Source organism: Xenopus tropicalis, chromosome 2 (assembly GCF_000004195.4).
Source record: "Xenopus tropicalis strain Nigerian chromosome 2, UCB_Xtro_10.0, whole genome shotgun sequence".
In the NCBI taxonomy this organism is placed as follows: Eukaryota; Metazoa; Chordata; class Amphibia; order Anura; family Pipidae; genus Xenopus; species Xenopus tropicalis.
In genome coordinates this window covers 74761310-74777215 of record NC_030678.2, presented here as the reverse complement: position 1 = coordinate 74777215, position 15906 = coordinate 74761310, and the positions used below count along the sequence as shown (strand labels likewise).

At 36.8% G+C, this 15906-nt stretch overlaps 1 protein-coding gene across 1 annotated transcript in view; it reads left to right on the top strand.

Moving 5' to 3' along the window:
- heatr6 (HEAT repeat containing 6 protein) overlaps positions 1-13513 on the top strand; it is a 32112-nt gene extending 18599 nt beyond the window's left edge. Inside the window, exons 9-20 of the mRNA XM_002939632.5 lie at positions 512-689; positions 2516-2722; positions 3344-3443; positions 3995-4344; positions 4614-4736; positions 4857-4943; positions 6086-6220; positions 6556-6678; positions 7788-7912; positions 8101-8197; positions 8689-8893; positions 12832-13513. Of these exons, the coding sequence (XP_002939678.1) occupies positions 512-689; positions 2516-2722; positions 3344-3443; positions 3995-4344; positions 4614-4736; positions 4857-4943; positions 6086-6220; positions 6556-6678; positions 7788-7912; positions 8101-8197; positions 8689-8893; positions 12832-13370 (2269 nt within the window). The 3' untranslated portion in view covers positions 13371-13513. The remainder of the gene's footprint in view (positions 1-511; positions 690-2515; positions 2723-3343; positions 3444-3994; positions 4345-4613; positions 4737-4856; positions 4944-6085; positions 6221-6555; positions 6679-7787; positions 7913-8100; positions 8198-8688; positions 8894-12831) is intronic.
- The last annotated feature ends 2393 nt before the right edge of the window (positions 13514-15906 follow it).

Here is a 15906-nt window from a genome sequence, read left to right as displayed (position 1 = left end):
GTTTTGAAGAGTTTACAACTGTAGAAAATATACTGTATCTGTTCCATAGTACTTTATATCTTGAGCTAAACAGGGCAAAAGGGAAACTTAAGCTACTTCATATGCGTATGTGCCATAGGATAATCCTAAATATAAAAAACAAAACAAAAAAAAACAAACTGCCATTTTAAGTACTAATCTCCACTCTTTGGCTCATTGGAGGCACTGAGCTCACACACAAACCAGTGACACACATACAGACTACTTTACATCAGTCAACGAATGGAGAGTAGCAAATCTTTTACTCAACACTTCCTGTTACATTTAGAACTGCATTATTTCCTGTCAAGTGATCTCTAAGGGAGCACATGGACCATCATAAAATAGTGGCTTATAGGAAAAGGTGCAAATGGGTAGTATGTATATTCCAGTTTGGTAAGATTCGAAAATAGTTTACTTATTATACTGTAAATTATCTGTTATTCATTCTAAAGGTATAGTTTTCCTTTACATTAGTTTTCTGTCATTTAAGGTCTTTCCAAGCCAAAGTACGACAAGGTGCCTTATCATGCTTCCTGTCTACAATAAAGTCCATTGAGAAAAAGGTTCTTTATGGTTATTGGTCCGCCTTTGTTCCAGACATTTCTGGAATTGGAAGTCCACAGTCTGTGTCTTTGATGACAATTGCACTTAAAGACAGTTCTCCAAAGGTATTTTGTAAATGCCATTCTTTCTAAAATATTTCAGTTTTAACCTAGTATTAATTGATTTGTCTTTTTATATCTCTTTATAGTTGGTGATCTTGCTAATGTCGTACACTGTTCTTTCTCTGCTGGCACACTCACAAGTATATGCCATTTTTTGTCACAGCATTGACAAACAGGATGGTAGCAGTCTGTGTGGATAGTCTCTCTCTAGCAAGGAAAACACAATAGGGCATATTTACTCTGGAGACAAACATCACTGGTGATGTGGCCCACAACAACCAATTAGCAATAAGATTTGAATGGTCACCTACCAGTTAGAAAACAAAAGAAAAGATCAGATTGGCTGCTATGGGAAACATCACTGGTGATGTTTGGCTAATGTTACATACAGGGTTGTATTTATTAACACAAAGACTTTCGCTTGAAATGTTTCTGAAAATAAATGTGATTGGGCATATTTACTTTTAAACCATTGCTTCAAAGTTGCAGCAAACCACAGCTATGAATTTAAAAGTGTGGTATGCTGTACCTTAGGTACACTGTGTGAGCGCAAATGTGTGCAGTTGCAATCATTCTAACTGTTATTCAGTGTATATTTAGGAACTATTCACAAGGCCTTACTGTGATTCCATGGGTAGTGCAAAATAATGTAATATAATATGGACTGAACATGTAGTTCTGCAAAATATATCTGACAATCTATGGCCATCATTACTGAACTGTAAAAGAGGTCACGTTTGAAAGACCATGCTTCAGTTATACATGCTAAGGGGCACATTTACTAATCCACGAACGTCCGAATGCGTTTTTTTCGTAATGATTGGTATTTTGTGACTTTTTTGTCACCGTCAAGACTTTTTCGCAAATTTTTCGAGCGCTCAATAGTTGCGACAATTCGCGAAAGTCGTAATGGCTATGAAAAAGTCTCGACAATTCGCGCAAGTCGTACCGGCTACGAAAAAGTCGCAATGGTGACGAAAAAAATCGCAAAAAATACGAAAAAGTCGCAAAATGTTCGTTTCCAATCCGATTTTTTTCCCATTCAGGATTCGGATTTGTGGATTAGTAAATCAGCCCCTAAGGGGCTGATTTACTAACCCACGAATCCGACCCGAATTGGAAAAGTTCCGACTTGAAAACGAACATTTTGCGACTTTTTCGTATGTTTTGCGATTTTTTCGGATTCTGTACAAATTTTTCGTTAACAATACGATTTTTGCGTAAAAACGCGAGTTTTTCGTATCCATTACGAAAGTTGCGTAAAAAGTTGCGCATTTTTCGTAGCGTTAAAACTTACGCGAAAAGTTGCGCATTTTTCGTAGCGTTAAAACTTAACGCTACGAAAAATGCGCAACTTTTCGCGTAAGTTTTAACGCTACGAAAAATGCGCAACTTTTTACGCAACTTTCGTAATGGATAGGAAAACTCGCGTTTTTACGCAAAAATCGTATTGGTAACGAAAAATTCGTAAAGAATCCGAAAAAATCGCAAAACATACGAAAAAATCGCAAAATACCGATCATTACGAAAAAAACGCAATCGGACTCCATTCGACCCGTTCGTGGGTAAGTAAATCAGCCCCTAAGTGTTCAGGCTTTCCTAAACAGAGCTGCTGCAGATCACACAGGTGATTTTGTGGCTTTTTTGAAAAAAAAAACTGATTATGATTTAAAATGTCTTAAAGAAATAGTATGTTACAGAGGGAATAACATGGACAAATAATTGTTAGTGGCCCTTTCTCTATTTTTAAATAAATATTTATTTCCGTCAGGAAGCAAACTACACATTGGATAATGAATAAAGGTTATTAATCTTATGTTTTATTTTAGACGCGTGCATGTGCTCTGCAAGTTCTCTCTGCCATTTTAGATGGGTCTAAACAGTTTCTCTCTGTTGCTGATGATGCAAATGACCACAAGAGGGCATTCACTCCCCTTTCTGTTACCCTTGCATCAAGCATCAGGGAGCTCCACAGATGTCTACTTTTAGCAATAGTGGCTGAGTCGTCGGCGCAAACTCTGACACAGATTATTAAGGTATGTATTTATATGTGCATATTGATATAAAGGTGTGGAATTCTTGGTACCTGGAGTTTTTGGCAAAGGAATCTGTAATTTGGATCGCCATACCTCATTGTTTTGCCTACAATATGGATTTGTGCAGTTTAGTTAGGATTAAGTAAAAGGTACTCTTTCATTATTACAGAGAATAAGGAAATCATTATTTCTTTAAAGGGGATCTAAATTTAAAAAAAAAAATAAAATAAAAAAAAAATTAATAAAAACTTGCTCAGAGTACTTTGCAATTTACATCCATTTTCTGTTTTAAGTGCTTTCTGCTAGCATTTTTATTGTCAGCAATACAAATTGTCTATGCATTTTTTTATGCACTTCCTAAATGCCAAAAGCGTGGCATTAGCAGTCTGAACTGCAAATATCTCAGAAACCACTTAAAATAGAAAATGATTGATAAAGAGAACACTCACTGTTTAAAGTTTTATGTTTAAATCAACTCATTTTTTGGGTTAAGGTTGTCTTTAAAGAGGATGTTAAGTCAACAACTGATGATAACTGTTCTTTATGCAATTTTATTTTAATTCACATCGCCATGCTACTATAATGACTTCTGTTCTGTCTTTCCATTGCTTTTTATGACAGTGCCTTGCAAACTTGGTTTCCAATGCACCTTATCACAGATTAAAACCTGGATTGCTCACTCGAGTTTGGAACCAAATTAAACATTATATTCGAAATAAAGGTGTGTGCTTTTTCATAAATGTTCTTTTGTTTTATGTATTGAAGTGGTTCTTTTTTGAGATTTTCTTTTAAATGTATCTTTTCCACTTGGAAAAAGTGTCCTGACAGCAACAATTTCTTTTCTAGCAGTCGGAGATATATTTCTTAACAGCGTAACTAATACAATATACAGTATTGAGGCATAATGGGGCAATTGGGCAACCTCTGTTGTATACATAGGCACCGCTTTTTACATTTTTTAGCTAAAGGTCTTTTTTTGCCCTATCCAGTTTATAAATATAGTTTTCTTTGCATAAAAGAGTACCTTTAGTAATACTGACACATTATTATGGATTTTTCTGACCTAGGGACATGTCTTTGTCCCTTTAATTGTTATGGTCCCATACAGGCATTATGGTTTATGTGTCTGCACCCTTGTACTTTCAAAATGGTATGCCAATATCTCATTCTTGTAAGAATTAATAAGTGTTTTTGATGGTTCTCAAATGTATGTTAATATTCTCGTATGCCTATTGTTAACTCACCCTTTTATGTTTTTCTTTTTATAAACAGATGTCAATGTCCGTGTCTCTAGCCTTACATTATTAGGTGCCATTGTATCTGCTCAGGTACCTTTACCCGAGGTACAGCTTCTTTTACAACAACCAGTGTACTCGCTATCACAAAATAGTGGCTCTGCTACTCCGAATGACCCTGAAAGTAGTAGAAAAGAATCACTGTTGGAAGGGCAGAAGAAAAATGGCCTCCATTCTGAGCACTCCCAGTCTGAGTCTTGCTGGCTTATACGACTGTGCATCACACTAGTGGTTGAACCACGAGAAGACCCTTATTCAGATAGTGAAGCCAGCTCCACACAAGCAGTCATTTATGAACCCTCTCCAGTACGACTAGAAGCGTTGCAGGTATTACAGTAATATTAAAGCATTTTTTTAAAGTTAAGAGAAGTTTCTTTTGACATCATTTTAGAATGTACAGAATCTAGAATTGTTGTGACTCAACAAGTGTCAAATCCCATTGTCACTTTCACAGTTCAGTGCTTTAAAGTCACATGACTTGAAGGCTTTAAATTTAGTTTGGCCAAATACTTTGTGAAAGGTTGATTTTCACTGAATCAAAAAATGGCAGATCCCTAGAAATTAATTAAAACATACACCTTATTTTTCTGTTGCAGGTTTTAGCATGTCTTGTTAAAGGCTATTTTAATATGGCACAGAGCTACCTAATAGAACTTGGTGAGGTGGCTTGCAAGTGTATGCAAGAAACCGATGCTTCAGTCCAGCTTCATGGTGCTAAGGTGAGACTCTTTTTTTTTTCTGGACTATTCTAGACAATAAGAAAATAAATCATTTTTTATTAAGATATTTTTGGATTCTAGTACTGTTCCTTTAAAGCTCTTTATTTTCTTAAATTGCAGCTGTTAGAAGAGCTGGGTACAGGGATAATTCAGCAGCAGAAACCAGATTCTGTAGTTCCCATAAATCTGAGGGTTCCAATTAATCAGGTAAGTTTTCTGCATTTTTATTGTTGATATCTGCCTATAAGGAACAGAAACCTTGTGTAACAGTACTTATGTCATATGTAGTTCTACAGTGGCAACATAGCCCCACAGAAGTATACGTACAGAAAAAAGTTTTCTTTTGGGATAAATATAATTATTTACATCAGATTTAGAAACCCGCAATATATCATTCAATTAGAAATTTTAGAAGTATACCTTTTTTCTTTGCTGGCCACTTGTAGGCAGATAACATCAATCAATCTACAAGCAAACTTTCATTTGGAATCTTATTGAAATGCTGTAGATTCCATTAAGCCAGTCTGGTTAATGCATTTAGGTAATGGCTAGTGTAGGCAGTTATTAGTTAAATGGGTTGCATAAAGCCCTGAATGATCTGGTAATTTAGCTGACTACTGGAAGAGTAGATCTGGAGCCATAATTTGACACTTTTTTTTTTTTTTTTATAATCAACCAATCAACCTATTAAAGTTGCATGTATTCATCAAAATTTTCCTCACAGTACAGTGTAAAGAGTGGCTCTTTTGTAATGTATATTTGGCACCACTTCTCAGTCCCAGTAGCTCTGCGATATCCATACAATCCATATCTGTGCCACTATTGGAAGTGTTGAGATGTTCATAAGTGAACATATATATTTCCAAAACCGTGTAGCAGAAACACAAGGAAAAACAATATGTACTAGTAAAGCAGTATATGTACTAGGGAAACAGTGAATGGGTGTTATTAAAGGCTTTTGTTGATCATCATTAATTCTCTTTGATAAATAGGTTTCATGAATTTTTTTTTATATAGTTTATCAGTGTAGACTTTCAGTGTACTTTCTAGACCTTTTTTTTTACTAAACAACTCAACCATGTGGTTATGCTGGAATGAGCCAGTCAAAGCAGGTGAAATCTGTTAGTGACTCCCAGCAAGTGACTTGGTTGTAGCTGCAAAAAATAAATTTTTATCTATAGAAAAAATAATAAAGTATATATTTAAAACACATTTGTTAAACATCCAGTATACTTAATTGGATTTTTATAATTGCAATGTTTTCCCTGTAAACTCCAGTAGGACATTTGGTTTAGAGATGTTTCTAATGTGCAGTGGTAATGCTTGTCTTTATTTGTTAACTCCAACAGGCTGTAACATTTTGGAACATGATTTTAAATGGCCCCTTGCCTGCAGCTTTGCAAAATGAACAGCATCCCACTCTCCAGACAAGTGCCTGTGATGCTTTGTCATCTGTTTTGCCAGAAGCTTTCAGCAATTTGCCAGTAAGTTAAATCTGTTCCTTAAATAAATTTTAAATTTAAGGACTCAATATTTTCAGTTGTATATGAAAATTGCACAGAACAAATTTATTTTATTTGTCCCTGTAGTTTTCAAGATTCTTTCTTGGTGTTTTTGCTCACTTGCCTATTGTAGCACACAGTATAATACTGACAAAAGTGTAATATCAGTATTTTACTGCAAATCACTGAATTTCTTCTGACAAATTTTAAACGTTGGGTATACAGATGGTAAGTTATCAGTGTCAGGTAGCACTGCAACCAGTAAGGTGGGTGAACTTCTGATCAGTTTATTTAATCTTAACTCCATGCACTTGCAGGATGATCGTCAGATTCTTTGCATAACCCTGTTGCTGGGTTTGAATCACAGTGAGAATCCCCTAGTAAAAGCTGCAGCTGCTCGAGCACTTGGAGTTTATATTCTCTTTCCTTGCCTTCGGCAGGTGGGTATCTAATTGTTTCTGAATAATATGATGATTTTCTCCATCGTCAACTTGGGGGACACAGGAACATTGGGGGTATAGCTAGTACCACTACGATAGGACACAACAAAGAAAGTAGAAAATCACCCCCACCCACCCTGTAATTGCTGCTTATTTACATGTAATGTTTTGATGTGTACATTAAAAAATATTATGACCTGTTTATCCTGCTTATTATAGAATAAATAGTGCTGTGTAACACCAGAATTCCATCTAGCTCCTTAGTCTTGGTGCCAGTCTTGCTGAAAAATAACCCCCTCCCTATATTCAAGACCTCTTTGGTTTTTTTTTTTAATTTTGCATCAACTAAACTTTTTCATCATTGACTAATTAATATGGAGACCACCACATATAGCCAGTTGAGTCTCAAGTCTCCTCTTGAGATTTGATATTAGCCTCAATAACCTGCCACTTTTGCCCACTTTTTGAACTCAGGGAAAAATGCACATGCATGAATTAAAGTTTAGCAAATTAAAAAAAATTGATTGTGAACACCTCCATACTCATCTCTATGGTGATGTTGTGGTCCACTTTATCCTGTGTGCGAAGTGCACTAGTACAGGGCTATATGTAGGTGAAACTGAACAAACACTACGGAAAAATAGTTTTCCCAGTAGCAAGTTATGTTTGCAGAAATGACACTTTCTTTTAGACTGTTAAACTACATTAACCTCTTCAGAGGGATCCCAACTGAGGCAATTTGATTAATATATGTGCAGGAATGATTTTACACATACATGTCAGATTTAGAAAAAAATGTATTCTATTTGTATAAATTTCATGATTTGTTTTATACCATGACTGAAGCATGAACAAATATCCCCCAAAGCTCATATTTTATAATCTATTATGTTAGCCGTAAAAGGTATCTTCATTATATTTTTTGGGTTTAGATAAATGGCTAACATGGTACAACACTCTGCTACTAGTGATATTTTGATGGCAGATTTAAAGAGAGACATAGAGAGAGAGAGGTACAATTGGCAAGAGATGTGATTCTAGGAGCAAAGTTTTAATTTAAAAGTTTTGTCCTTTTAAATTAACTATGCAACTCTCTTTTTCCTCTGTAGGATGTAATGTTTGTGGCCGATACAGCAAATGCAATTTTAATGTCTCTTGGTGATCGATCTCCAAATGTCCGAGCTAAGGCTGCCTGGTCTTTGGGAAACCTTACAGATAGTCTTATTGTTAACATGTAAGTGGCGTAGTTATTTGGACAAATTCATATTTAAGAGACTAATGCTGATAATTTATATGTATGTAGATGCCAATATTTTGTTGGGAATGAGATATTCTACATAATTTCTTTCCCCCAAAGCATAACCAAAAGTACATTTTTGTTATAAATTTGAATTGCAATTTTTAGCTGGTACTCATTTACAGGGAAGCCATGGGACAAAGTTTTCAAGAGGAATTTTCAGACATGCTGCTGCTAAAAATGCTCTGGTCAGCAACTGAAGCATCCAAAGACAAAGATAAGGTACAAAATAAACCATACACCAGAATATCAGTTTTTTTGGGAGATCTGTGCTTTTGTATTATACATATTTTTAATGATTCTTGTGGGACTGGTTGTGCTTTTCTGTTTTTTGTGCATTCAGTGTGTCATAGCATTATGTATATATGTAGTGAATGTGAATAATAAGAAAAAAGTATATTTGACTGCATTAAGATGTTGATATGGAGGAATGGTTCAAATATTTGCTTGTATTTGGTTCTGTCAAGATGCAAATGCTCTCATTTACTAGTAGTTTGTCTTGCTCAATGAAGGTTTAGATACTTTGTTGGACTTCTAGTTGATTTCATCTCACCCATATTAAAGTGCAAAAAAAGCTCTTAAAATGGGTGCAATATTTACATAAAGAAGTAGTGATCTGTATGATAAAGAATCCCTTTATTGTTTTTTAATCCATTATTCAGCAATACAACAGCCCTTTATTAACTATTTGCATGCTGTAAAATTTTTCCTAGGTAAAGAGTAACGCGGTTCGTGCCTTAGGAAATCTGCTGCACTTTTTGCAGCCTTATCATATTGTAAAACCAAGGTTCTGCGAAAGCATTGAATGTGCTATTCAGGCTCTGGTTTCAACAGTTCTAGGAGATGGCACCATGAAGGTCAAATGGAATGCTTGCTACGCACTAGGGAACGTGTTTAAAAATACAGCTTTACCACTTGGTAAGTATCCATTTATATGTGAACTTTATCATCACAGTCAAAATGGAGAATACTTCATTTATATTTAATTTATTCCAGCCCTCACTAATTTGAAAAATTAAACTTCCATTTATAGATGTTTGCAGTCATTATTGTTACATGCCTCTATTGTAAAAAAAAAAATTCACTTGTTTCAAGAAATGTATTTAATTTTTGTTCACAACCATCACTTTAAATAGACACAATAAAAAAAAGTAGCAGCAGGTACAGCATAGTATAGGGACAACTTCTGTACACAGGCCTCATTAGGTTTAGCAGCAAATCTGTCACTGAACTGCTGTGCTCATTTAGATACCTGTGTCTGACATAAGCGAATAGGGCAGATGTGAGTATATGGATAACAGTGGCAATCCGTGTCCACTGTAAAAGTTGGTTTGAGGCAAGGTGGACCAGGAAGCTGCTGGGCTGGCAGCAAATATGGTACACACCCCTCCCACCCACCACTGCAGAGGGGCAGTTGGTGACACACAGAGACATAGCGCTCAAGCCATACCATAGCCCACAAGATGACCTTTAAGAATACTCAGATCACTTTTTTCAAGCCATGAGCCCAATAACATCTATTCAGCACATACAAATATAGGTTTTGGTTTTGGTACAGCAGGAAGTGCACAAAATGTAGAATACTGCAGCAAATCAACATGTGTGCCATTACCCTAAATGGGCTATCCATGTATATTTAGTACTTAAGTGTTGCATCAAAATCAATTTTTTTTTGTATTGTGCCTAAACCAGTGATGTCCCACTGATTATATGTAGTCGGCTTATTATTTCTCATAACATGTTCAAAGACCGAATTTAATTAAAATAATGATGTCATACTGTGAAGTCTATTCACAGCCTATCAGCAGACTGAGGGCCATAAAAATCGTTTGGGGGGGGGCCACATCTTAGCCCTGGCCTAAACAATTGGTCTCACTGAAAGTAAACCTTAAGATACTTATCACTTCATGAAGGGGATTTTATTTTTTTATAATTCCATTACAATTTACCAGTAGTGGTTGTGGCCTGATGATCAGGAAGGCCAAAACATTTGCTACATGTGACACTTGCTGTGTTTTCTTATAGACTGTACAGAGTGGCACAGTAGGTATTTGCTAGGTATGTACTGAAATAAGGACAATTTCAAAAAGATCTAAAGGGTATTTTAAAATTTTGGCAAAATCAGAGCCTCATTATGAACCTCTTTACTTTTGATTTTGACCCTCTGCTGTACCTCAACTGCCTTGGTTGTTACAACCCTGCTCCAAACTCTAAACTAGATTTCCACTGTTATTTAATGAAGCTTTCAAAAGCAATAGCTAGCTTATTTTAAACCTTGAAAAAAAAAAAAATACGTACCCCCCTTTTGTAAAATATAAGGGTTATGGAACTCCGAGGTGACTTCTGAGCCCTTGAAATGAAAGGATTGTGTTAAAAATATGCTTTAGTGCCCTCACATTTTTATGCAATCGTTTTGTTCACCCCACTGAATTAAAGGTGAAAGTCTGCACTTCAACTGCATCTGAGTTGTTTCATTTAGAATTAATTGTGGTAATGTACAGAACCAAAATTAGAAAAAAAGTTGTCTCTGTCCAAATATTTATGGACCTAACTGTATAATGACTATTTCCAACGCCAACAAACTCCCAGAACAAACCAGGTTCACCTCCCACTGGCAGAATAGGGCAGATAGAGCATGGCACACACAGGCAGCATAGGGCAAACAGAGTATGGCACACACAGGCAGCATAGGGCAGGCAGAGTATAGCCATGCTCTGTCTGAGATATGAACAGGTAAACAATATGTGAGCCTGAGGTGTGAACAGCATGGGGGCTTAAAGGTGTGAACAATACAGGGGATTACATACAGTGGTGTGAAAAACTATTTGCCCCTTCCTGATTTCTTATTCTCTTGCATGTTTGTCACACTTAAATGTTTCTGCTCATCAAAAACCGTTAACTATTAGTCAAAGATAACATAATTGAACACAAAATGCAGTTTTTAAATGAAGGTTTACGTTATTAAGGGAGGAAAAAAAACTCCAAATCTACATGGCCCTGTGTGAAAAAGTGATTGCCCCCCTTGTTAAAAAATAACTTAACTGTGGTTTATCACACCTGAGTTCAATTTCTGTAGTCACCCCCAGGCCTGATTACTGCCACACCTGTTTCAATCAAGAAATCACTTAAATAGGAGCTACCTGACACAGAGAAGTAGACCAAAAGCACCTCAAAAGCTAGACATCATGCCAAGATCCAAAGAAATTCAGGAACAAATGAGAACAAAAGTAATTGAGATCTATCAGTCTGGTAAAGGTTATAAAGCCATTTCTAAAGCTTTGGGACTCCAGCGAACCACAGTGAGAGGCATTATCCACAAATGGCAAAAACATGGAACAGTGGTGAACCTTCCCAGGAGTGGCCGGCCGACCAAAATTACCCCAAGAGCGCAGAGACAACTCATCCGAGAGGCCACAAAAGACCCCAGGACAACATCTAAAGAACTGCAGGCTTCACTTGCCTCAATTAAGGTCAGGGTTCACGACTCCACCATAAGAAAGAGACTGGGCAAAAACAGCCTGCATGGCAGATTTCCAAGGCGCAAACCACTTTTAAGCAAAAAGAACATTAAGGCTCGTCTCAATTTTGCTAAAAAACATCTCAATGATTGCCAAGACTTTTGGGAAAATACCTTGTGGACCGACGAGACAAAAATTTAACTTTTTGGAAGGTGCGTGTCCCGTTACATCTGGCGTAAAAGTAACACAGCATTTCAGAAAAAGAACATCATACCAACAGTAAAATATGGTGGTGGTAGTGTGATGGTCTGGGGTTGTTTTGCTGCTTCAGGACCTGGAAGGCTTGCTGTGATAGATGGAACCATGAATTCTACTGTCTACCAAAAAATCCTGAAGGAGAATGTCCGGCCATCTGTTCGTCAACTCAAGCTGAAGCGATCTTGGGTGCTGCAGCAGGACAATGACCCAAAACACACCAGCAAATCCACCTCTGAATGGCTGAAGAAAAACAAAATGAAGACTTTGGAGTGGCCTAGTCAAAGTCCTGACCTGAATCCTATTGAGATGTTGTGGCATGACCTTAAAAAGGCGGTTCATGCTAGAAAACCCTCTAATAAAGCTGAATTACAACAATTCTGCAAAGATGAGTGGGCCAAAATTCCTCCAGAGCGCTGTAAAAGACTCGTTGCAAGTTATCGCAAACGCTTGATTGCAGTTATTGCTGCTAAGGGTGGCCCAACCAGTTATTAGGTTCAGGGGGCAATTACTTTTTCACACAGGGCCATGTAGGTTTGGATTTTTTTTTTCTCCCTAAATAATAAAAACCCTCATTTAAAAACTGCATTTTGTGTTTACTTGTGTTATCTTTGACTAATAGTTAAATGTGTTTGATGATCAGAAACATTTTGTGTGACAAACATGCAAAAGAATAAGAAATCAGGAAGGGGGCAAATAGTTTTTCACACCACTGTATATAAACAATAGAGGGGTTTACAGCCTCAGTCTGAGGCATGAACAATGCAGGGGGCCAGTTAATCTCAGAATTGATACCATTTAAAGTTTACACAAAGGTAGGCAGTCAGAGCAGCCAGACAGGTGGGGGGACACACAGAGGGGGGTCATGGGCCGGATGAGGCCCGTGGCCCACCAGTTGGACAGCACTGATATAGAGCATATATATTTAGACATTCTGTACAGTGACCTACTAAGAAATGCCCTCCCCTTTAAGCAAAACAGGGATAAATTGCAAAATACTTCAAGCTAGCCAACTACGTCAATCATCCCCCATCTGGCCAGGGTACGGATCCTTTCATTGTAATATATATATATATATATATATATATATAATATAAAATTAGATTTTGTGGTGAACTAATTGCACATTTATTTTTTTTGTAGGGAAAGCTGCATGGACAGCATCTGCTTACAGTGCTCTTACAACTGTTGTGAAGGCTTGTAAGAATTTCAAGGTCCGGATAAAATCAGCTATGGCTCTTTCCATACCTTTTAGCCGAGAACAATATGGAAGCACTGAACAATATTGCAATATTTGGAATGCATTGGTGACAGCACTGCAAAAAAGTGAGGATACTGAAGACTTCCTGGAGTTCAAGTATAGTGCTAGCTTACGTGAACAAATTTGTCAAGCATTGATACACTTGCTAAGCTTGGCCAGCCAGGAAGACTTGCCTGGAATTAGAAAAACTCTTCTGGAGAAAGGGGATTCAATCAGAAACTATGTACTGCACTATGTGAAATCAGAAGTCCAAGGGGATGAATTACAGAAAGAACATCAAGACAGAGACAAAATGCTTCAGAGGGCAATAGATCATTTAAGGAGTTTTGAGGAACTGTCTGAAAGCAAGAAAATACACATTGAAGTGGCTTATTTTGAGGCCATATTAGTGAGCTGTGAAAAAGAAATGGAAGTGTTGTAACCAATACTACAACAGTTGTTTTGAGCAGAGTCCTCCTCACAGTTTTCTTTAAATAATAGATCAAGTAATTGTAAAGTCATGTAGTTTTGTTTTCCTCTGACAATGGTTGAAATATTAACTAAATACTAAATATCTTACCTAAACTGCACATTGTCGTTTTTCATGCAAATACTACTTGTTTAAAAAATAAGAAAATAGAATTTGGTTGTTTTTAATAGCTTGGACAAGTTCCCAAACTATGTTTTTGGTTCTGACCAAATCAATGGTATGGGGGCCTAGCATGAATGCCACTTTAGGTAATATTTGGTGAGAATGCCCAACAGCTCTTTTAAATACTCCCTAAAAGTCCATCTAATTTTGGTTGAAATGTGGTGTAAACACTTAATTCTTGTTATAAGCTTAATAGGGCCCATGGTAACGTTTTGAATGTTTTTTAATGGCTAATTGACCCATGTATGTTGAGAGCTCAGATCAGAAGATATTTTGGCTGCGTCTGTCATGCCTCTGGCAATACTCCCATTCTGCCATGCTTCTTTGTCCACTTCTTGGACAATATTGCAGAACTTTAGACCCGTAACCTAACTTGTTCCATTAAAATCATAGAATTGTCACCCAGATTGACAATGATAGATCTGTCACTGCAGAGACTGGGAAACAAGGGGCTTCAATCAGAGAGAACCTGACAAATACATAGGAGCTGACATGTCTGTTATCCCTCCATTGTAAATGCACTTATTTGAAGTGGGCCTGCTCACAACATCAAAATGATCATGAACTCATTTGCACACCCTTGACCCACATACCTTGGGTAAAGAACATAGAGGGATCTGCACATTACCACACATGAGAGAAAGCTGATAAAATATCCCACCTGTAAAATGTATTTGCTGTGATATGATAATAGTGATAATTTACATATTTACTTGCTCTCACAAACTTATATTGTGATTATTTATAACAACAGTGCCCTGTGCATATTGTAATAAAAATGGCTCTGTGTGACATCACTGTTTTAGAGTATAGTAGACCATGATAAAAGTAGATATCTCTTATCCTGGCTCCTTTTTCAAAAATAAGCTATACCAAAAACAAACATAATATTTTAGAATTAATCCATTTTGCATAGAATGCTGTGTCCCTTTAGTACAGCAGTCTTTACTTGCTCATCTTTATTTCCATTTGCACCTTTCCCAGCATGTCAAATGCCACAAACAGCATGCTAAAGCAAACTTTTTTGGCTGCCTTAACTTAAAGACCGATATGTGGCAATAAAGTGAACTCAGAGGAGGATAAATTACGCAGATGAGCTAATTATATGAGGTGATCACTGAGCAGGGAGAATTTTTAGTGCAGGTTCAGAGTCTAAACTCTGTAGGGGTTCATTATAAAAGTGCTGAGATGAGCACTTGGAAAAAAATGTGCCTGAGCAGTCACCCATAGCGTCTGTTTTCCTGCAATTTTTTTAAATTGCTATTTCAACACCTCTTGTACAATAGTTCATTTCTGAGTTTAATATGAAGGTGCTTTTAGGTAAGCGTGTATTTTTTATTCTATTTCTGTAAATATATAAAAACTTTTATTATCTGTATTGTATTAAAATGTAAATATGGTTGGAAATAATAGAGCCATGAAAGCCCCCTTGCCCTACCAGCATTTCTGCAGCGTAAGTTCAATTTGGGTAATTTGCTAAGCAATGATAACCAGCAGGCTGTCCTTTTCTTGCTAATGACAGTTAGAAGCACTTTTGGCTGGGAAACAATTAATCTTTACATCTTGGTTTTCTATGTAAAGGCTACTGCACCCTATATGGGGGTACAAGGATAGAATATATTATGCAGAATGATTGGGCTATGAGGTTTTCAGAATTGAATGATCTTTATATAATATAGCACCATGCTTTTAAGGACAAGAAAAGACCCATTCACTAAGGGATACCAATATGTCAGGAACCCTCCCCCTGGTAAGGGTAATAAAGTTATTTTTCTCTGGGCCGTTGATCGTTTTAGAAAAAAAATGGCCACTTCTGCAAGTAAAATGGCAATGTGGTGCGGTATTTGTTTTTCCATGGGTTTTTGCCATTTTCTTTTTTTTCCTAAAAGGAGCACCTTTCAGGGGGCTAAAACTAAGCTGTTACATTCACTTCGTGGTAACTAAAATTTTGGCAGCCCTAGCTTTTTAACATTTAAAAAAAATAGGATTCTTTTGCTATTCATATGCTGACCTAAAAATGTTGTCTTTAATAGGACACCATGATAAATGGCGTTGTGATACATTAGAGCAGTGCTGTCCTGTGGGTCTACCGTGTACAGCCCTCCATTGAAGTTTGGCTGCTGTGACTTTGTGTAAGCTTTAAAGGACACATATAGCATAACTATAAACCCCTTTAATCTTGTAGACATTAATGAATAATATATGGTGCTGGTTTTACTTTGGGCTTAAAATTATCATTATCTTCAAAATGTCCCCTTTATTGTAGATCTTCTCTGGTGCCTCTTTAAATGAGGGGTGGGCATGTTCTAACAGTCCCTGCCAGAAG